This window comes from Balearica regulorum, chromosome 4 (genome assembly GCF_011004875.1).
Source record: "Balearica regulorum gibbericeps isolate bBalReg1 chromosome 4, bBalReg1.pri, whole genome shotgun sequence".
Lineage (NCBI taxonomy): Eukaryota > Metazoa > Chordata > Aves > Gruiformes > Gruidae > Balearica > Balearica regulorum.
Genome location: NC_046187.1, coordinates 33,821,334 through 33,844,527, shown reverse-complemented (window position 1 = coordinate 33,844,527; position 23,194 = coordinate 33,821,334). Strand labels below are relative to the sequence as shown.

Genomic DNA, 23,194 nt, shown 5'->3' with positions numbered 1-23,194 from the left:
TAACAGTTTGCCCTTATGCATTTTGTCAGTTTGCTCATGTAGTTAAAACACTTGTCTGCAATAGTACTAATCTGAATCCAGTTAAAAATAGTATTCTTTGTGTAGCACTTGAGGATAACTTTAATGCATAACTCTAAAAGTACTGTATTTACATAGTAAATGTATGTATTCCTTCAAAGCTGTCACTGAAAACATCGACGCAGTATTGTCAAACGTAGACCCAGCCGTGGTCCTCTTTAGCCGTTAACATATTTTTTTGTAGCCATTGAAGTAGATCTTGCAGTATAATGTGAAGAAGCAATGAATCCCTTTCAACTAGTACACGTCAGATATCAGATATCATTTAGCTCTTCAGTACGATGTAACTGCAGCTGATCATTAAACATACTTACCAGATAGTCACGCATGTCACGTATGTTCCAAAATCAAGTGCTGTATTTCGTTCGCCATGGTAAATACTTTCAGTTGACAAAAATTTGGTCTCTTAATTAACTATGTGATTTTTCCCTTAGAGTACTCTTAGACCACTAGCAGTAGCAGTGTTTTTCCTTCTGAACTGTTGTAATTCTTAACTATTTCAAAAGCTGTTCTTTAAAAATAGATTTCTTCACTCATTAGTTTTCCATGTTTTTTCCTGAAAATTCCATTGCTTGTTGTTCTTGGAGGTGGCTGTATAACAATTTCATCACATTGAATATATGTTTTTATGAAGTGCTAATAAGCTCGAGAATTTGTGAAAGTGACTTGTTCACTTGCAGCATTCCTTCATTTCAAGTGGCTTAAAGTAGCACTAAATTGTTACAAAGCAGTGGTTTTGGTGTGCACCTTGTGGTATTCCAACCTAGAAAAGTCAGAGTAATAAATGTAACCATTTTCAGTGCTTGTATTCTCAGAAACACCAAAGATTCTGTTATCCTTTCCCATTTTGTGAGAACAGTTTCGCTACATGTGCGTGTGTTTCACCCTTAAAATGTATCCGACCAAATTTTGGCAATTCATCAACTTAGTTCACCAATGAAATGCTTCCCTCTGTAGGGTGTACTTCTGTGCTAGGTGAACATAGGCTAAAGCATTTAAGCATTGATTTATATACCAGCCTGTGGTTTTTATATATAAAAGCATCCACTGGTCTTACGCATTACATATGATATTGGTCTGTTACTGCAGTAGAGCACTTGGAACAAGACTCCAGTTCCTTTTCCCTCCTCTGGTTGACTAGTATGCTAATAATTTATTTGAAATACTAGTGTGTCTTATGCATGAACAACTTCACTTATTTCAACTTGTTCCTTTATGCCTTCACTTCTGTGTTAAAACAACCAAAACACCCTTTTCAGTGTCAGTCAAATCTATGCAAATGCTTGCACCAGCAATTTAACCAAGTAGTCTGTCTGTTCAGTTTTTCAGGGAAATGTAGTACTGAATTTCTGTGCAACAAATCCTATTTCTTGCTTGAGTACAGCACATTATTTCATGGATGGCAGTCAGAAGTTACTTTAAGGACAAAAAACTATTTAGCTTTCTCTGATATGGTATACCTTCCCATCATACACTTCCCTGTATTTCAGCTGACTTTGGATGAGGTCCTGAGTAATATGAAAAAGAACTGAACTATTTTCCCCTTAAACACAAAATGAAAAAATAAAATAAATCTTTTTCCCTTGAAATTTCTTACCATTTGGTAAGAAGAGACTGTCAGAAGAGCATAAAGAAAAAAGATTTGAAAATGTCCACACGTGTGTGCGTATATACATATGTGTGTATAATTTTTTAATTTACAACTTTAGCCTGTCACTGGACAAATCAGAGCACTCCCACATGCCTGCCTCTTCTACAAGACACCTTTTGGTTCTGGGCTTTGTGGCTGGGACCTCACACTATGGTCACTGGTGGTAAGAAGCCCCTTCGAGTGGCTGTCAGAAATAACTTTCTTTCAAAGCTGGTTTAACATTTACTTCAAGTTCCCTTGTTTGTGCTAGAATTTTTCACCTGAATGGAAGTACGGATCATGGACTGTTCAGTTGATATATACGTGAAAGGAAGTTTGTTCTTGTGCCCTGTGCTTGTTTCTCATAAAAGAGTGTGTCCATTGGATATCCAAATACTTACAATAAAGCCAGCCTTATACAGGTTTTACTTTTCATTGTTAAACTTACAATTTATAGTGTTTGTTTTCTTGCTTTTATTATTTTTGGAGTTTCAGTTTTGGAAGATCTTTGAAATGAAACAGAAGTACTTCAGAGGTCTAGCAGAAGGAAGTTAACTGAAAAGGCAGATGATTTTGAGTAGGAAGAAGGGAATACTGCAAAGTTATAGAAATGAGCAAGACTAAGTCTTGTGTAACACTGCCTAGAGGATAACTCCTTTTAGAAGATAAATAATCTTGAATAATGAACTATTTCCTCTCGTTTTTAAGTATATGTAGTATCTCCATTCTGAATCTGCTTTTCCCATACCTTTCATCTTCTCTCACAAGGGGAATAAAAGTTCTTCCTGTGTGAGGTGATAGCCTTGAAGAAAAGCAACATGGTACTTATTTTCTTAACGTGGAGCAGAGGTAGTCTAAAAATGATCTCTTTCACCCTTCTTTTTTTCCTTCTTTCTGCAATTCTATCTCTCTCATTTTGCTTGCAAACCGGTTGACTCTGTACTGTCCTTGAGAGGGAATTAAGTAGGAATCACAGAAGTGGAAAAAGTAGGGGGTAGATCCTCAATTATCTGGTCAACTCAAGGTGAAGTGGTTCAACCTGACTTGACTGAAGAGCCATGTGGTCTCCCAGACTATGCTTACAAGAGATTTGCCAAGCCATACCAAAATCCATCTTGGTTTTTTTGGTTTTTTTTTTTTTGTTTTTAACCTCAAAACCATGGATACAGTCAGATGTAGCCAGTGTTTATGGCTCTGTAGAACTAGATACAGGCAGAAGTATGCTTCTGTCTACCCCTCCCCTTCTGTGGGGTGTTACAGAAGCTCTGGGCTTAAGATAGCCATTTGTAGGAGGGAGCACTTAGTTTGCTGTTCAAACAGCTGTTCCCTGTGTCTCCTGGAAAAAAGAAAATAGCTAACTAAACTCTGCATATCTAGTCCAGTCTGCTGTACTGCGTCAAAAATACTTGGACAACCTCTGACAACTTGCTTGGGGGTTTTTGTGTTTGGTTTTTTTTTTTGTGGGGTTGGGTTTTTTTTTTTCTTTTCTCCAAACCTCCAGAGCAGCACATGTCATAGTGCTCCCAGAGACTGCTTTTTCAGAATATTCAGTGATCCTCTTGTCACCATCCTGACTCTTTGAGAAACACTTTTATATTTAAATTGTTCTACCTATTTCTGGCCAAGATAAAAGCAGCAATCGGAAACTCATTTATATTTAACGCTAGCTAAAATGTTTTTCTTTGTGGTTTTGATGCATTTAAAACTTCGATTTCTTGTGCAATGAGCAGTGCTGTCTGTTACAGACTGATGTGCAGGTGCAGATGCTAAAAGCATGTTATGAGGATTCTGCAGTCGCTTCCCTTCAGTAGGTGTCAGAAGGAAAGTTGCCCGGGCAATTTTACTCCTTTGTGCCCAATTGTTTAGATGTCTTTAGAAACCTTTATTGTTATTCACTTTGAGCTATTCAAACATGCTGGATTGTCTTTGTGAAAAGCTCTTTACCTGCTTAAAGTCTGTCTGTTTTATCGTCTCATGCTGTGGAGGTTACAGCATCCAGCAGAAGAAAAGAGGGAATGGGAGACAGCAGTGATGCCATAAAGTGACCCAGCTGCCTCTTTGCTGATTGATCATGCTGGAGGGGAACTCATGAAATGTGTAATTAAATACTTCATTTATTGCTTTGAAACCTAATTGCCTTAACCATGTATCTCCTTTTTCTCTTTTTGCATTCCCTTGTATCACTAAGTAAACACTTCTTGTCCTTCTACAACAAATGAAGCCATTTGAATTTCCTGAACAGGTCTTTTTCAGGTATGGGGAAAGGATCCTTTGTGAGGAAAAAATGCCCAGATTTTGAGTGGAAGTCAAACCAAACTAGCACGAGACCCAGACAAGTTATAAGCAGGGTTATAGCATTAGCATCTTGCTCTCGGATCTGTGCCACTTACCACAACCAACTGGTTGCCGTTCCTTGTGTGATGAACCGTTACTGTCAGGGAATGATGGTTTTGCCAGTTTAAATAGTTCCACTCTTCAGAGTGAAGATCCCATCTCATTCCTAGTTTCTCTGCTTGGATTGTGTTTTTCGTCCAAACTCTCTCTGAGGCTCTGGTCGGCGCTCTCTCTCTCCTCCTCCTCCTAGTTTTGGACTGCTAATTCTGCTTTCTCCCCACAGCTTCTCATTGATATTCATCCTCTGTTAAAAGTAGGCCTCTTTTTCCTCTCTCTCACTTTGCTTTCTCTCTAGCCCCAGTACACTTATTTATCTTCATTTCATGATAAAATTGCTTGAAAATACAGTTTTGCATAGGGACAACAGCAGTGTCTTTCTAAATTCTGTTCAGGTAGTTTATAATGTTACTCAGTTGTTTGAAAAGGCAAAAAAACAACACTGGAGTTAACATAACTTTTCTTTTCTTTTTTCTTTCTACTTTTTTCCTTCTTGTCAAGGAAGTCTGTACTTTTCATTTCTTGTGTTCTTTGAAGTATTTTTTGAGTAACCAGTTTGATTGCAAGGTTTCTTGTTAAGAGGATTGAGATGGTTGCAGATCATTTGTGTAGTTGTGTGCAGTTTGATCACATTTCAGGAAAAAATTCTCTAGTTACTTGCCTCTCAGGTGGACATGATTTTAATAGTAAAACATACAATTCAGGTGATAATTGCAAACCGTACTACATTTTTAATATGCTACAAATATACATGTTTGTGAAAGAGAAGTGCTGGTTATGTATGTCATATGAAAATGTTGATCCTGTGCAAGGCAGCGATACGGTAAATCTGGTTTTAATAACTTTGCTACTACCATAACATTTTGAAGTCGTAGGCAAAACATTGTAAGATTTGTGTGTGTGGTGTTTTTAATTTATTTTGTAGATCGTATTCTAATATATTGCAAGACCACCAATGATTTGCTGACCCTAAAGTGATCGATGACAGGAGGAGAGAAGAAGATTGAGTTAAAATGTATAAATGATACTAAAAGTCTAAATATATTCTTCTATATATGTTCTTCCCTTATGAATTGAGCTTAGCAATGCTTCCTTAACCCAACTTATTTTGTACTTGGTATCAAAGGAACTCATAGCACTTGGTAAATACTAATGTATTACACTTCTTTGTGAGCCAGGGAAATGTTTTTGTTTTACAGGGAATAGTATAATAATGTGGCAAAGACAGCAAATGTTTTGTGTTGTAATTAGTAAAACATGCTTCTTTCTCTCCTCTCTGTTTCAGATGGTTCATTATTCAGATAGTTTATTAAGCTTGTATAAGCTGCATTGCTTTGCATGTGCAAGGCAGTAGATAGAATTTTATTTGTAAATTGCAAAAAAGAGGCAGCTTGTATGTAGAAGACTCAGCTAGGTAAAAGACTTAGTTTAGGAATCTGTAATATGTAAATACATGCAAATTTGAGACCAGATATTTTACCTGTGGAATTTCTAAAATTGCATTTGACTCCAGTTTCTGTAGTTAGCATGTATTTCAACTTACAACATAGCTAGTTTATAATGAAGGTAACCGGTTGCAGCATACTGCTCTTACATGGTATCATGTGGGATCTTCCCTCGTGATTGAGATGTCCCCATTTATATGTACAGACATGGGTTTAAAAAGCAACTTTTATTTACAAATATTACTATTCGTGTTATAATAATATTGTAACAAATACTGTATGCAAAGTTGTCCCCGCACAGAGAGCTCACTGCTTGTAGAGATGAAAGACAGAAGACAGAATGGGAATAGAAACATGGAGTGTTGTTAGCTGCTAGAAACAGAAAGTTGTTCCTTGGCTTGTGGGCCAGGAGTCTGTAGATGACACTATACTGCTCTTTCTAAGGACGCTCTTCCAACAGAATTTTACTTTCTGAAAATTGAAAAAGAACAGCACAGGAGGTGCTACAAAGGTATTTTTGGTATGTTTTTAGCACTGATTTTTCTCCTGCTTACTCTGTGTTTAGGTAAACTCACTGCTATACCTAAACAGTTAAGATTTTGCTGCTCTAAGTCCAATCTGCATGATACAGGGTTCTGTAAGTACAAATGGCAGTCTCTTCCAAAGCATGTTGCTATTAATAACCCTAACACAAGATTACTTCTCATGATAACAGCAGCAGCTGGCAAGAATGTTTGCAATTTTAACATATTTGCAGCACTATTACATTCCATCTTACATTTCTCCTGTGGCTTGTTGTCAGTGAAATTTCAGACTGAATTCTTACCATGAATTTCTTCATGGCCTCACGGTCTTCTCTTCCTTTGCCTCACCTTCTCCAAATCCTGTCTAGATACCAAGCTATCAAGTCCTCTACTGTCGTAAGTGCCTATTCTGTTCACACAGCTTTTCTAAAGCATTTCTCTTTTCTTTCCTGCCTTTTTTACGCCCACAGTGTTCCTGTCCTTTGCTTGTCCGCTTATGCTGCGTGCGGTTCTGGGAAGCCCTTCCTGCCCACACACCTCCTTTAATGGAACAAGGAATTATCTGTAGCTGGCTAGTCTGATATTTCCTAATTGAAGCAGATAAGCCATCAGGTTGAAGAAATATAAAAACACAGCTGCTACAGCATCTATTAATTAACTTTTAAAATATATGTATTTAGGTTTAAGTATAATAAATTAACTATTAAAATATTATGTGTCAATCAATTTCCACTTCATGCCCTTGTTTTATTATCTCCAGGCAGATAATAAACTCTCATAGTTGGTACCAATTCTCTTCTCTTCAGTAGCATCTGGAATAGATGATTGTACACCTTTCTTTTTTGGGAGGAATGTGTTTGTTTAAACAATAATAATATTCTGTTTGTTTCATGTATTAGACATGTAAGCTTGCCACTTATTTGCAGTTTCTATTCACACTGATACAAGAAATAAGTGAGATTATCTAACAGACACTGCACATGGCAAAAAACTAATCGTACAAATTAAAGAAAGCGAGGCTACATCATCCCTTTAGCCTGTGGCAGGATCTATGGTGTCTCTGCTATTTCTGACTGAGATTTATCTAATGGTATAAAATTGCTTCTGATAGAAATTGTTAGTTTTCTCATTATGTTTGAAATATCATTATGTGTTGAGGTCACTTTGCACTATAAAAATTTGACACTAATTGCAATTCATGTGCGGGCTGAAATTAATTTCCAGATTTATTAAGGACATACGTCCATAGCAGTACTTCTTCACTTTAGAAAGAAAATGGACTCAAATAATAAGAGCAGCTATTTTGGTTGGTGCCTAATTCATATGGAATAATACGTGGATTAAAATTGCAAAAGTAGATTCCTTTTAGGGCTTGTTTGTTGATGTTTTTTAAGACACCCCTTCCCCCTCATGGGTTAGAGAAAGTTTGTTATAATTTTATTGGAAATATTCTATTTAATTGTCAAATTAGCTGGCCGTACATCTCTTCTAGATTCTTCTCTCCTTCTGTTTTCTTGTTGCATAAAGAGTTGGTTATCATGGGGGAAAACTTCAAGGAGTTGTAGCCATTCCCTCCATCACAGAAAAAGAGGAAGAGGCAGCTTGAACCGCCTGGTATCAAGCTGTGTGCCTGATCGTGGCTTTCCCTGAGATCTGTTGGCATAACTAAAGTTGGCTTTCCAAATGGTCTCCATCTTGTTCTGCCTTACTGAGTGAAATTTCTTTCTGCCTTACTGAGTGAAATCGCTTTCTGGACCTGGCACCACCTCAGTTCATTACATCTGTTCAACCTGTCTTCCTTGAGTTGTCCTGTGAATTCCCAGGAAGGGTTGTATCCAGATGCAGCTGTCTTACAGGCATAGTACTAAGTCCTGTGCCAGTCTGGAGATTTCTGGGAAAGCATCCAAACTTCTGAGGGTGAAGAGGTAATAGTTTCCTGTTCTGAAGTGCTGGCCCATTTTAATTTGAGCACACAAGTGAATTTTGTCAATGTCCAGAAATACTGCATATTTGTCTGTTTATGGCCGTGTTTAGCAGGTCCAGCCTTACTTTTCTCAGTTTAGAAGGAGCTTGTATCAGAAGTGACCTGTTCTGATGGGTGGAGAAAGTAAATGCTTGAAGACATCTAAGACATCCTCCAGGAATTTACTAATTCCTGAAAACATGGCAGGAAGGAGAGGTGGGTGCAGAAACCTTTGTGTGTGTGTGTGTCCCCTTCCCCGACTTCTCTCTTTCTCTCTTCCTGATACAGAGAGAGAAACCTGCAGTAAAGATTCTCACTGGTCACTGAAGTGCAGGAATATTAAAACCGACAATTTGCTCCTCTGTCCACTAATTTGGAGTGCCTTTCTGATTTGGGGACCTAATTTACAGCAACAGGTAGCATTGGCAGCTCCTCGCAGTAGACACATAGACCATATGAATTCATAATTCAATATTCTTTGGCCTTCAGTAGACAATTTATGTCCCCTGAGGTTATTCAGACATAGTTACCCAATCATAATAGGTACTGCAAGCCTAATAAAACTAATCTTTCAAGAGATATCCCTGTTTATTTGCTCTTAGCATTGTCTACCTTTTGCGTTTGTATGTTGATATAAAAATTGAGACATGCTATTTAATACTTGACCCTAAGGCCTCGTATTTTCCTGGTGATTTTAAGATTTGTAATTCAGATTTGCGCTACTTAAGCACGAACAATGTTAGTGAGCAAAATCCCTTTAAATCGAACTGTCTTCTCTGTGAAGAGGTAACTGTAATCTTCATGATATAAACACCAAAATGTGTACATTTTTTTATGTAGTTAAACAAGTGTATGCATAATGTTCAGGATTTGTATATGTATTTGGAAGAAGGTGAATAGAATCCTTTTTGCAAAGGTACTTGCGTTGACACAAATCAAACGTCAATGGGGTGAAACGTAAGACAGAATTACTGAACAATAAAGAAGTATACTTAGTAGTAGTTTTAAATATCCACTTAAACTATTTCCAATGTTTCTCTAATTTTAATTTCAGATTGCCTGTGTCTTAGAGCTGTTCTACCTTTTTGCTTAGTCTTCAGAACTATGAAGTAGGACACTTATTTGTGCCTTTCCATGCAAGACATTCCTTGCTGTGAGGCAATATAGGACACGCACTTTGTTCCTGATCCATTTTTCTGTATTCAAGTAATGTACCACAAATTTGAAGCGTTGATCTCGCTTTACTAGGAGTTTTAACTTCTTTATAGAGTTGTGAGAAATACTTCAAGTTTTGGTGGTATGTGGACGTATGGGGAATGATTATTCTGGGCAGTCTTGAGACTATGTTGAGAACCTGAAGTATTGCTTATTTTTTAGCTTACTAGGTGACAAATTTGGGGGAAAAGAGGAAGGAGGAAGTGGAGAAAGGGAATTAAATGTGACTTTGAAGATACCGTATTTAAATTGGAATCTTTATAGATGTTTCCAATTTAATTTTCTAAAACAAATATTAAAATTAAGGGGGAAAATAATTACTGCTGCAAAGTAGACAAAATGCAAGTAATTGAATAAATGGTCTTTGTTCCCCAAATGTGGCCCCCTCTGTATTGTATGTACCTTAAGAGAGTATTGTCCAGCTATTTTATTCTAATCTTTAAATTAGCTCAGCATTATCAATAAGCTTTTAAAATTTTCTCTCAGTGAACAAAAACTCAATATGCATTCCAGTGGAGAAGACATACAAATGTATGTTGTCTTTGAAGAATCAGAGTGCCAGATATTGGATGTGGCATTCCAAAGCATGTAATGACACGGATCACAAAGCTGTTGCCCTATTAAAAACCTAATATATGCAACCATCTTTGTATTTCTAAAAGACTGTCAGTTGCTACTTATAAATATGCTAAAAACCTTTCTGAACTTCTGAATTCCTTTGACAGTGCTTGTGAACTTCATGGTCTATTTTTAAAATACGATATATAATTTTCATTCCGTAGTATGCAATATTAAAGCTAGTAGGTAATTGCTTCCTTTCTTCTTCCATTCAGAATTGGGGAGTCATAACATCTCGTTATCTAATACTACTTAATAACAATCCTCAGAATACGTACACAGATATAGATGCTGTTCTTTATTTCTTTAAGAGCTGTTCTTTCAGTGAGAATTCTAAGATTTTTTTGCCAGCTTCTTGCCAATAAGTAGTGGCAGTGGTGCTTTGTAAGACTCTGCCCTTTTTTGTGTGTGTCTGTCATAGGCATATCAAAAAACCCTATCAAACACAAAGGCTTTATCTGGGCTGTTTTAGGTACATCTTCATAATTTTTACAAATAGAGAAATTAGCAAATTTACTACTATTATCCAGCAGAAGAAACCTTAAGTTCCTCCTTTTCCATTTTACTTTCCCTTCATATTATTTTATATTCTAGCTGTAAAGTAACCAGGTTTTTTTCAGTAAAAACAAGCACTCAGTTTTCAATAGGAAGAATATTAAATGGGAGAAACATTGCATATTGTCTTCTAATGTATTATAAATAAGGAAACATGTTTTTTCTTTTGCCAGTCCTTCCCCCCCCTCACCCCTTAAAAAATAATAACGAAAAAATTCTCACAACTTACCTTCAGCATGCAGTTTCTGTTCTGTACAGACAAGAGAGGAGACAGGAACCAAGGTGTAGTTTTAAGCAGTAGCTTTATAAACAAATCTGGAAACTAAGGTCATCTTATGTCCTTCCTTTCCTTGTTTCTTTCACGTCATGGATGGCTGCTGTCGTAGTCTCTAAACTGGCAAACAGCAGCTGCTGAGAACCTCTGTCTTTCCTTGTTTGACTTGGAAAAGCAGGAGTGGTTTCTTTCCTATTAAACCGAAATGGAAAAAATACTGGCATTGAACGCTGGCCACATCTCAGGTTGCAACAAGTTAAAGTTGGAGGTCTCCAAGATGATACAGAACAGATGTTTCAAGAACGGGACACTCCTGCTGTTCTGACTAGTCCCTGGTTTAGAAGGCATCTAGCACAAAGCCAAAGGCAGATGAGACAACTCCATCCTGCCCTAGCCCCCTTGGGAATCGTATCATTTCCACTGAGAGGGGAGAACTCTTGAAGGTCCTGTGATCCTTTCTATTTTTCTCTTCTGTCAAGTTTCCATACTAGTGAGGCTTTAGGAATGCATTTGGCTTTGTGGACATAAAATTCAGGTGTCGCATCAGTGTAACTTGCCTGTTAATAAATGGTCTCAAACTGAACTCTTCTTCAGATGTTGTTGTCCTAAGTAAAATGGTATACATTTCTTTACCAAGTATGATAAAAAATTTTCAATATATAAATGGAACTGGAGATAATTGAAATTAATCTGTTTTGTGTGTTACATATATAGATATTTAATTTGGAATGGGGAAAAAAATTGTCTGGTATACATGAATTTTTCCTGAAAGTGTAATTTTGCCTCTGAAAATGTATTTACCTCATTGGGACCAAACAGGTAGTAGTCATTGGATCAAGATTTAGAGAAAGACAGTTTTTTCCATACTGAATTAACAGAAGGCGCAGACAGGAGGATGAAATACTGCTGCATAGAGACTCTCTGAAAAGTGAATTTGAGAGCACTACTTTGTAAACAAAATTCATTAGGTGTTGAAAAATCACCACTGCATTTAAAGTGCAGAATGTGTTTTCTTCATTTATGAATGAGGATGTTTGAGCTCTGATTTACAGCTGTGTTTATTTTCATATACATACAAAAATTCCTAAATCTGATTCTCACATAAAAGTGAAATTAGAAGTGGTCAGGAACATTTGGTAGATTACTCTAAATGAAAGTTGTGAGAGATTCAGTTTATCGACAGATGGAACTTAGGCTGCACTTTGTGCGGTCTTAGCAATGATTTAGTTCCTTTACAGTGGTTGCTTGAAGGGAAATGACATTTTCTGCTTCTCTAGTGGATGCTTCAGATTCAGAGACTGTTTAGCAATATTATAGTTATCACAGGGTGAACTGCCACGCCAGTCCCAGGCTTGTATCGTATATATGGCATTGCTTCGTTGCCTACAAATGACATGAGATACACAGAAAGTGAGACTGACAAAAGACAGAACAGAAAAATGAGTAGCTATAGTACCAAGCAGCCAGAGCTGTACTGCTAAAAATGTGGCTGTTTGTGTGTATGCATGTCAGCAGAAAATTTTTGTAGTGGTAGAAGTAATTGAAGTATTTTTTTAGTACTCTCAGGGTGGCAGTCCCACTTGACAAGAACTTCACATCATTTTAAAAAGTGACGCTGTAGATTATACAGTGAAGTCTCTTGAACAAGAATATTTTCTTGAGAAAGAATATGTCATGACTTGTTTGAGAATCCATTCATATCATATAAAGAAGACCTGACACCGAGTGTTGGACAGCTAAACTATGCCATAGTTCCTTTTTTAATCTTGTTTTATGTCTTGCTTGCAGTCAAAGCTGGATTGGTTGTAGTTACAGAGATCTTACCTCTAGGTGCCACCAGTATGACAGAAATACAACCTCCTGCTCTTAATCAAAAACCTTTCAATTAACCTGATACTGAAGTTGTAAGTAGCAACCTCGTTCATAGAGAAGAAACACCTAAAGAGGATGTGGTGCTTCTCTTGAGTGCTAGCTTCCTTCAAAGCTCAGAATGTGTGTTTTAAGGGAAAGATCCCATATAGTATGTTGATTGACACTTCTGTGTAAAAAAATCATATGACTAGGCAGAGGAGAAAATTAAGTACATTGTAGTGCAGATATTGTCACTGAAATAAGTGTAATAACTGTTTTTCAAGATTTATTATAAAACAACTGTCTCATCTTTTAAGTCCCTTTATTTCTACTTGCATGTAGTCAGAAAAGAAAGCTTGAATTTTGTTTTCGCATTGTTAGTAGAGAATCTTTTGGATATTATCTTTATGGTTATGGAAAATGGGTTTTTGCTATACCTAGCATGCCATTATTTATGATCTTTTTTTTATTAGAAACTATTTCCTGCAACAGTTTGTTATTGAGGGGATGCCCTACCCTGACCTTGGTGAAGAAGCTGTGTAAGCAGTCCTTGTAAGCGGGATTCTTAAATATATAGTATATGTGTAAACACACAAAGCTACAGTAATAATAATGTAGTAAAATCTGATTGGGGGGCATGCTGTAAGTTCAAAAAAATGGGAGATCATCCTTAAGTGTCCTTTTTACCAGTATTGTGAAGAATGCAAAATGTACTGAAGTTTGAAGTCTCCCAGTGCATAAATTTCCAAAATGCATCATTCAGAGAATCCTTTTTTCACAACTGCTGATAGTCCAGACTTACTTTTTTTCTTTTCCTCCTTGAAAAAGTTGTGGTTGTATGCAGGTGACTTGAATAGTCTAATAGACGTGGGTTTAGTCTGTGATGAAAATTCAATTATCACTAGACTCTGCTAAGCAATAGGGATTTTTGGCCTGACCCAGAGAGACATTTGTGATGTTCTTGTGAACTATAGCACATCAAAAAAGTCCCATGGTTTTAATACAGTGCAAATAGAAGGAAGAACTCTGGTGTACCATTTATTTAGAGTTACTATACCATTGTAATGGTCAGAATAGATTTAGGGCGGTTTATAAGCAAAAGAGGGTTCTAAGGCATGTTTTCTCTTTAAGGCTATGCTTATCTTACGTACCATGTGAACATTTGTAGCACATGAAATATTTTGAGAATGAATTTTTTAAAATTGCAAATTTTGCCATTCTAGTGTTTTTTTAAAAAATATTTGCCTCTCTGCAATACAGTGGTTTTCTTTGTGGTTTCATTGTGTACCCCATTTTTTTTTCATAACGAAAAGTATGATTTTGGATCATAATGACATTCAATAAGAGCCTTGCATCTTGCAACTCTTTTATGTCAATTTATCATATTGTAGGAAGGGCTAGGAGGAACTGCAAGTCTTTGTCCTGGCTTGAGAGGGATTTCATAATACTGGGGAAATCCTCAAGTTATTGTCATAATCTTTTCTACAAATACCAGTTTCTTAAGGAATAAAAAAAGCTGAATTTGTGGTTTTTGGTTTTGGTTTTTTTTTTTAATATTGAAATCTGAACTGAAAAGAGCTAGAACTTAATTTCTGCCATTTATTTTTGTATTTTACGGATTTTCTGCAGAAAAGTCATCCATTAATTTCTGGAGATGAAAATATGTTAGGTAGTTTATCTGAACAAATGGTATGAACATACATATTTTTTCCTATTAACATGAATGAGTAATATGCTTTATTCTAAAACAGCAAAAGACTTATACTAGCAGGTCTGGATAGAAATGCTAACTATAACATATAGTCCTACACACAACCAGACACTATTAATTTTAATAAAACCTAAGAAAACTGTTTATTAATGTAATAAATTTACTCATATCATGCTTTGCTCCTCTTATTTTTTTTTGTTACTGTTTTCAAGTGCAAGCAAGCTGCAGCTATTGAAATAGAAAATAGCTGCTTATACTTTTGCCTTGCCACATATCTGTAGAACATACATAAAAGTAATACCTTATGTTATTCCTTTATTTTTCTTCAGATTAGAATCTCAAAATCCTGTTGTCTTTTGTGTAGTTTAGAAGTATAGTATGAAGACTGGACTAGCACACCTCACAATTTCTCAAGATTAGTATTCAGTTTTGAACTAGATAGTTCTGCTGCATTGAAGAGGTAGAAAATACAGATTTACTCACACTAGAAAATAAACTATAATACATTTCTTGCTCTTGTATTTGATTTAAGTTCTTACTTTTGAAAAGACTGAGAGATTAAACCAGCAAGAAGGTTATCCAAAACTAATATCATTAGTAATGAAAAAAAGGAGAAGAAAGGGGAGGGGAGGATGAAAGTTGATGCATTAGAAGATTGAATTATTTATGACTAAAGTTCACCTTCCCCATAGTAAAGGTTTTCAAGTTGTGTGGATGTGCCATGTACTTGTGAAATACTGTGTGCTTATAGTTATTAGGTATCTACTTGCAAACCAAATGAAGATGCCAGCTGCCTTGTTTTCTGTGAAATTTTCTAGTTACGTTTTCTCAGAAAAGGTATTGTCATCCTACCAAGACTTTTACAGATGATCCATGACTCTACGTTCATATCTTGGCCACAAGATGTAAATATATACCGATTTGTTTGTTTATTTTTACTGTTCTCAAAGTATAGTCTTTATAAGAAGGTTAAGTCAACAAAGCAGCAACAAAATAAGAAACTATTAGATTACTCTTTGGAAAACATTATTCCTGACTTGATTAAAGTCTTGCTTAATGCTTTTATATATACAGTGGACTTGTCTGCCTGGCGCATGTACTGATGTTATTCTGGGGGAAGTGCCTTGTGGAAATAGGAGACAGGGGTTTTTTACCTAATGTAAAGTTTTTGGCTGAAGTAGAACTTAATGCTACCTGAAGGAAAAACCCATACACACCAATCAGAACAGTAAATTTAACATTAAATTACAAATGAAATATCAATTGAATTTTAAATCAGAAGAAACAGGATTCTTGGGGAAAAACTGTATTATTTTAAAAGTTAAGGGAATTTATAAGAAGTATGAAATAGCTTAGGCACTCATAAACAATTTCTTATGCCATGAAGAGCTGATACTGATGGAAGTTTTATTGTTCATTCTTAACTTAAAATTTTCTGTCATGGCTAAGTATATCCATTTTAGTATGTGGGTTTTTTCCACCGGAAAAATGTTAAATTTAACTGAATTGGTTTTGTTCTTAAATTGTAATCCACCATGTAATCGAGGTGGAAAATTGATACCTTTTTAAAAGAGAAAGGACTGACTATGAATATCAAAGTTTAAAAAGTGGTTTTCCCACTGAAGTAACAGTTTAATTTTATTCTAATTCTCTTCCTTTGTCTGAATGTTTTGGTTGCTTTTTTTTTTGGGGGGGGGGGGGGGGGGGGCGGGGAGCAGCTCTCAAGTACAAAAGTTAAAGAAAAATTCAGCTTAACATAGTTACCATGATAATTTTCAGTGAATTCTTTCACTTCTTGCAGTGTGTAGTGTAGTTTCTGTAGTGGACGTGAAGGGGCAGCGTAGTGCTGTCTATAAATCTTCCTCTGTTTTCATCTTTTCAATCTGTTCTGGAAGATCACGGTTTGAAATTTGATTATTTTCTCTGTTGTGTGTACTTGCATTACTTGTAAGGGAAGTACGTTAATCCTTTTAAGTTAAAGAAATATCCTAGAAATGTCAATACAGTTAAGATCATTCTTGTTTAAAATGAGTCACTGTTTTCTCCTCAATATCGTTTGTACTCATGAATATAGATAATAGTATTTTTTCAACACTGTTCATGTTTAAAGGTTTCTGTGTGCTAGAAGCACTTGAAGAGTATGGACAAGAGCTGGCAAAGTACAGCTAGGCTTGAAATATAAAGGGTAACGACAAAAAAACTTCTATTATTTTTCTATTTTTTTTTTAAATTTGGATATTAAAGTACATTTGAATTATATTTTCCTTGTTAATGGCAACCATTGTATATGCATTACTTGAGACCCTGCAGAACTGAACTGCAGGAGGTGCCTGACATATTTTGCTTGAGTAGAGTACGTTGGTATCCAAAGCAGGTGCTGTGTCAGTGTCTCTTGAAACCACCATCACAAAAAGAAGGGTCATTGTCTTGGGATGTATGATCTGAAACAGTGATTATAGATATAAGCCTTAGATATAAGGAAGACAAGATATAAGGAAGAAATTTTTTACAGTGAGGGTGGTGAGGCACTGGACCAGGTTGCCCAGAGAAGCTGTGGCTGCCCCATCCCTGGAAGTGTTCAAGGCCAGGTTGGATGAGGCTTTGGGCAACCTGGTCTCATGGAGGGTGTCCCTGCCTGTGGCAGGAGGGGTTGGACTTAGAAGATCTTTAAGGTCCCTTCCAATCTAAACCATTCTGTGATTATTTCTTATGTCACCGTTTTATCAACAGAGCCAACATTTTCTTATGACAATGTTCCAGTCGCTGTAGTAGGTATTCTGTTCAAATGATACAATAATGAAGATTCTGAGGTTAAACTTCAAGAATGAGTGAGTGTAGTTCTGCCAGTTTCATGGCAAGCTTTTTCTTGCATACTGTGCCATATTTTTGAAATTTTTATGGGGGTTTTTTTGTACATAACTTTTTATTTTGTTTCTGTGAATGTCTAATTTTGTTTCTAAGTAGTAAAACATTGAATCTTGGAAGATTTCATATGAAACATGCAAAAATCTTGCATCTTTCAAGTTTAAATCTTCCAGAATAATTAAGGCTTTCCTTTTTCATTGACTCTGCTTTAGCCCCCCAGTCTGTAGATCAGGACCATGGTCTGAAAAGGTGAATAATGATATTGAGAAGCTCAGGCTCCTTTGAAGATAGAAAGCAAGACAAACCTGGGTTAGTAGCATAGCAAATACCATCTAGATACAGCACTTCTGTAGTATCGTATTCCTTCCTCCTGGAGTGCTGTTGAGCTGAAGGAATGCATATATCTGGAAAGAATCAAAGTCATTTTGGCAGATGATTTTGCTATCGATAAAGTGTTGTACCTTCTTTAATAATATAATACTTTCAGTTACTTAGTGTTCTAAAGCAAACAGTTTTCGTCCTGCTGTATATTAAACAATTCAGAGAACAGATTAAAAAATAAGAACTAAGGGTGATATTTATGATTTTTTAAGTACAGAACATTATGGGAACCACTGATAATTTTAATGACTGATAATAAATATATAGACTGAATATTAACACTTTTACAGCCAATAAGTGGCTTATGATTAATTGTTAGTATTTTATTAATCTCTGTATGTTAAAAATATCTGATACCTGTTCTGTCTTTTGACAAACTCTTTATTAAATCCTTAAGTTACTTAAAATATGAGAAATATTTTGAAATGTGTGCTAGAATTTTCCAGGAAAGATCAAAGTACATGTTCTTTAACTTATGTTCAATAGATTTGACCTACATTAAAATTTGAAATTAGCTGGAGACTTCCAGTGAACTTTAATAGTGACTTTTTCCCCTTCTGTTTATTACGGGGTTATGATAGACATGAACAATAAAAATGTCATTTGAGAATGCTATTGTTTAGCCACATGACAATCTCTTTCATGCCCTGAGAAAATTGCTTTCTCTTTTTTTTGTTTATTCTATGATCACCAGTGAAAAGAAGCCACTAACACAGCCAATTTTGTATGTGTGTTCTCTTTAACTCTCTGAGGGTGATGTATAAAGGTTAAAAGATTATATGTGCTTTCTTAGGAGCTGTGTTATGATGACCTTAGAGATAAACGTATTTTTTTTCCCTCAGATGGGGGGAGTTTCGCTTTTCACTACTTTTAGAAGCAATATAGTGTTTTCATTTCTGCATTTCTTACTAGATGAATTTTTGAAAAATATCTTACTAGCCTTATTTGTCACAAAAGACAAATGTTAGGATGCTGAGGGATTGAAACAGTAAGGCTTATAAATGAGGAATTAAAAAAAAAAAAGAAAGACCCTGTGTACCAAACTTTTGACAGAGTGCTTGTTTGGGCAGCGCCAATACACCATCTTTTTACATGTTTTTCTTAGAAAGCGTTAGGCTCCAGTTCTTCAAAAGCAGCAATAACACTCCAGAAGCCATTGGGAAATTGCAAACAAGAAAATAGCCATGTATGTTCACATCAGCTTTATGTATCAAAACTGCATGCGTCTTTCACATCTGCCAGTCGATAGCAGCATGCAATTTCAAGTGCAAAAGTGCATGTGCAATTTTTAGACTTTATGCAAACAGCCTATATCTAATTAGCTACTTGCATAAACAAATACTCAAGTGCATGCCGCGTATGCACGTCGACTGAATGCAGTTATGCACAGATTTTCTTAAAAGCAAGTGTCTTTTCTGCTCGCTGCCTAAAAAGCTTGTCAGTGTCTGGAGGGTAGTGTGGATGTTGTCAGCATTTAAAAAAATGGCTTTACAAAAATGGTTAGGCTGAGAGGGCTATTATGCAAAAAGTTAATAGATAATATGGTGCTTGTTGGTCACACATGCTGAAAGTACCAGAAACTGAAGTAGAAGAAGTGTGTTCCTGTTCTTAAGGACTTCCCCCGCCCCCAGCCGATGAAGAGATTTGTTAATGAATGGAAAACTTTCATTAACAAGTTGCCTCCTTTAAAAACTAACTGAACTTGCAAATGATCAGAATAGCATTTGGCATATCATTAGTACGCAAGGAATAAGCCTTAGAAAATTTGAAGAATCGGTTCATGCAGTTCAACAAAAGTACTTTAGAATTTGGGCTTTTCTTTGGTAGCTTGTGCCCCTTTGGTCTCTTTTCATTTTCTTGCTATCTGTGCAGACCCTTTACATTTTTTCCAAACCTCCCCCCACCCCTGTTCAATAGCTAATCTGCTAAATTCATGCTACAACTGCTTCATTGAGTGGAAGCGTTGTTCTGCCCGCTTCGTACCAGCTTTGTTACTGTGCAGTATTTTTCAGCTGTTTGTGCTCATTACCATACAGCTGGTATTTAGAGGAGAGAGGGAAGCAGGCAGAAGCTTTACTGTCTGCAAGTGTAAGAAGCTCTTTTGCAAATGGGGTACTGGCAGATGGGACATGTGTTTAAACGGGTTTTGCTGATAACAGACTGCATTAAAAATCATTCTGAGAAAGTCTAAGGTCAGCCCCATGAATTCAGAACTTGAGAGGTATTCAGCTTTTGGAAGACCTTTATAGAATATTAATTAACCCTGGTCCATGAAAGTGACAAATGGATTGTTTGCAGAAATGTTAGATACTATCCTGCTGCCCCCACTTTATGGTTCATTTCCTTTAGCATCTCCTGATTTGGTTTGTGGGTTTTTTAAAAAAAAAACACGCAGGATTGTATACCGTGTTCGTGATAGGGGCTGTTGCCAAAACAAGTGAGTGAACAAACAGTAAAATCCCAGATCTCATGAAAGGAAAAATAATTTTCCTTTTGATGTTGTGACTGAACTTCACATTATGTACAATTATATAAAGCTTTGCCAGAAGCCAACCCTTTACATATACATGGAAATTGATTCTCTTGCTAGCAATATGGGGAGTGCTGCGCTGGCTGAGACGATCTGAAGAGATAATTTGAACCAAGTTTGTGTCTGGAGCTGATATGTCTTCTACCAGATGTATTACCATAGCTGGGAAGGGGGGATAAGCTTTTGGGCATACGCTTTTGGGTATATGGGCTGCTTTTCCAGGCCTGAAATGGAAGCAGGAAATTTTGGGGCTAAGTGGAAGCTGAGAACAGGTGTTCTGCATTTAGACATACATGTTAATCATTTAGTCTCTGAAATACAAGGTAATTGGTATGTGCTAGCACAGCTCTGCATAGGTCTAGTCCATGGCCCTTGTAACAGGATCATCAAATTCCTGTCTTCCTCCTGGAATTCAGTGCATTTTGTGCAGTGCTCCGAGCCCCTCGGGACACTTGGGGGTGACTAAGCAGTCGCCTTGCACAGATGGAGTGCTCTGACAGCTGATGACGGATGGAAACACCAGTGGGTTAACATTTCTCAGAGTACCCAGGCTGTCTCTGACCCTCCCAGTCCTAACCCTCCAGGAAGAGCTACAGAATGCTTTCCAAAGCATTGAGCCTGGGACAATAAAACCATAGACTCAATAGAGGTATCGATTTCATGGCATGTTATAATCTTGGCTTTTTCCTCCCTAGTTTCATGCCTTTCTTCCCCATTGGAGACAAATTCCTTACTTCTCCATTACTAACACTACCCTTTCTGCTCAGTGGGAACCAGAAAGTCTCAGTTGTGTACCTAAAAGCAGACCAGGTGGTCTCAGAAGCATACCTGAAACCTTGTCAGCTCAACTTCTTGCTCTCCTCACCTTCTCCCTGCCCCAACTGTATTACTTGGGGTTGTGAAAGATACTGCCTCTACCCATAAACCTTGCCGTACTGATAGTAAGGAGGCACGTGGTATTTGTGGATGTTAATCCTGCAGCACAGCAAGCTGTTGTAGTTCCTAAAGTCAATGCCTGGAAGTCAGGAGACGAGCTCTGATCCTAGACCTGCTAACAGATGTTTGTACAATGTAGGCCAGATTTTTATGTTCTGGAGAGAAGAAATCAAGTTGAGATGCTTCCTACCTACTTAACTATTTGCCCAGAGTTTTATTTCAAGAATAGTGACAAATCACCCTGAGATTTTCAACAACAACACTGTTCAGCTGCAAAATACCATTGCTGCTTTATAGTGTGTGCTACACACGTGGAAAATGTTATGCAAAGACTTTTGCTTTGAACGAATGGGTGTGATAATGTTTAAAATTATATCGATAAAATTGAAGATTAAGGTGGGGCTTTATATGTGTTTCGAGTTGCAAATTAAATGCTGTTCACTGGTCAGCTTTCACATTTTAAGCACATTCACTTTGTGTTTGGCAAGAGTAAAGTGCAGAATTCACTAACTGCAACTCATTAAAGTTCTTTAAATCAGATATAATTTATTAGAATTCTTGATGTGTATTGCAATACAGCAAAAAAAGGGATGGCCAAAGTAAGACCCCGTTGTGATAGCTGCTGCACCAGGGGTAGTTCCCCTCCACCCCCTGAGTTTATAAACTCCAGCACTTTGCTTTTGTGCATCTGTCTTAAAATGCAGTTATACAGAAGAGCAAGAGGAGGTTATGAACAGCTTTGCTGGCTGGAGGCTTTATTTGCACACCTCTGCCTTCAAGCCACCCTCCTCCTTTCTGCCTCTTTTCCCAGTACTTCTGCTCTGCCAGAAGTTGTTTCCTCCCTTCAGCTTTGCTGGCAACTGGATCCTGTAAATGCTCTAATTTGCTGTAGGCAAAGTTAGTTAAGTTTAAAAGGCTATCAAAAGTGATTTAAGCTACCTGGAAAATCTTTTGCATGAAGGAGATGAGAGAGCAGTGGAGCTCTAAGGTCAGAAACCTCTTGCAGAAAGGTGGTAGAATATCTGGGGGTAAAATGTCTTTAACTGGCCAAGTTGTTCAGAGTGAACATCTATATCCATGGTGGATGTAGAGGAGATGTAAGCATTTCTGTCACCGTAAATGCCCTCTTACGACTGCTTGTGCTAGTATCGCTACTTTGATTAAAAATCACATGCTAGAAGTTGTAGACAGACGTTGACTTGGCTAAAATCCATGCCACTGGAAACCTTCATCTCCCCCTAGCTGGTTGGTATTGCCCCTTTGGTGGCGGTTACGGCCTCACTGGAGCTAGCAGAGCTCCCACACCGGCTGTGGGGCAATCAGCCAGAAAAGCTTAGCCAATTTAAATGGGTGATTTGCGCTAACCCAGCTAATTTTGCCTAAAGTGGATTTAAAAACTCTCCTATGGATTGTTGCTTTGGTTCTGCAGTGGGGACAGTAGCATCTTCTGTTGGCACAGCTAAACATGGGGGAGGACGTGGTAGAAAAGCTGCACGGAGTCCAGGTGTCACAAGTGGGCAGCATGTTGAGTAAGGACCCTACTTAGCACTGTGCCCAACCCTGTGGCTTAAAGTTAAGGAAATGTTAAAGCTTCCTGTGAAGTGGCTTGATGAGTAGAGATGAACAAAAGACTCTACAAGTATATTTCAGAAGTTCTTTTAGGTAAACTAAGAAGGGCAACTGTAAATTAGCTTGGTGATTTGTTCTTGCATAGCAGAAAGCACGAGGAACTTTGCAGGCTGTGGGTAGGTGGTAACAGGGAACTTTGTCATCTATGTCTGGATGTTTATAAGCATGATGTAATTTCAATGTTAATTTGAATTCAGTTCATGTGTAAAACTAATTCAGTGGGAGTATTTGGCCAGTAAATAATTTAAGCTTTTGCTATAAAAGAAGTCAGAATGTCTAGATAAAGTTTTTCACACTAAATACAAAATGATTACATTTGTGGTACAAGTTAGAATCTTCCAGATCTATGATGTCATCTTTGTGTTTGTGGTAGGGAATTTCAAATGACTGAGATTTATGAGAAGCAATACATCTTTGAAGTTGTCCAAGAACCAACTCTTGGAAAGCCTTTTCCATGTTCCTACCTTAAATATTTTGAAAAAAAATTACAGAATTCCTTTGCATTATTGTAATTTTCACAGGTGTATAATTTGTCTAAGTTATTTAAAAATAATGCATGTGATTACTAATATTTGCTTAATGTCTAATTAATGTTTGG

At 36.9% G+C, this 23,194-nt stretch overlaps 1 protein-coding gene across 4 annotated transcripts in view; it reads left to right on the top strand.

Annotated features, from left to right (window-relative positions):
- FBXW7 (F-box and WD repeat domain containing 7) overlaps nucleotides 1-23,194 on the top strand; it is a 186,164-nt gene that overhangs the window by 107,603 nt on the left and 55,367 nt on the right. Inside the window, exon 3 of one of the 4 annotated variants that reach the window (XM_075751700.1) lies at nucleotides 13,018-13,082. The exons of the other annotated variants lie outside the window; for them this stretch is intronic. Coding sequence (XP_075607815.1) covers nucleotides 13,018-13,047 — 30 coding nt within the window. The 3' untranslated portion in view covers nucleotides 13,048-13,082. Of the gene's footprint in view, nucleotides 1-13,017; nucleotides 13,083-23,194 lie in introns of those variants that run through there. 4 annotated transcript variants of the gene reach the window in all.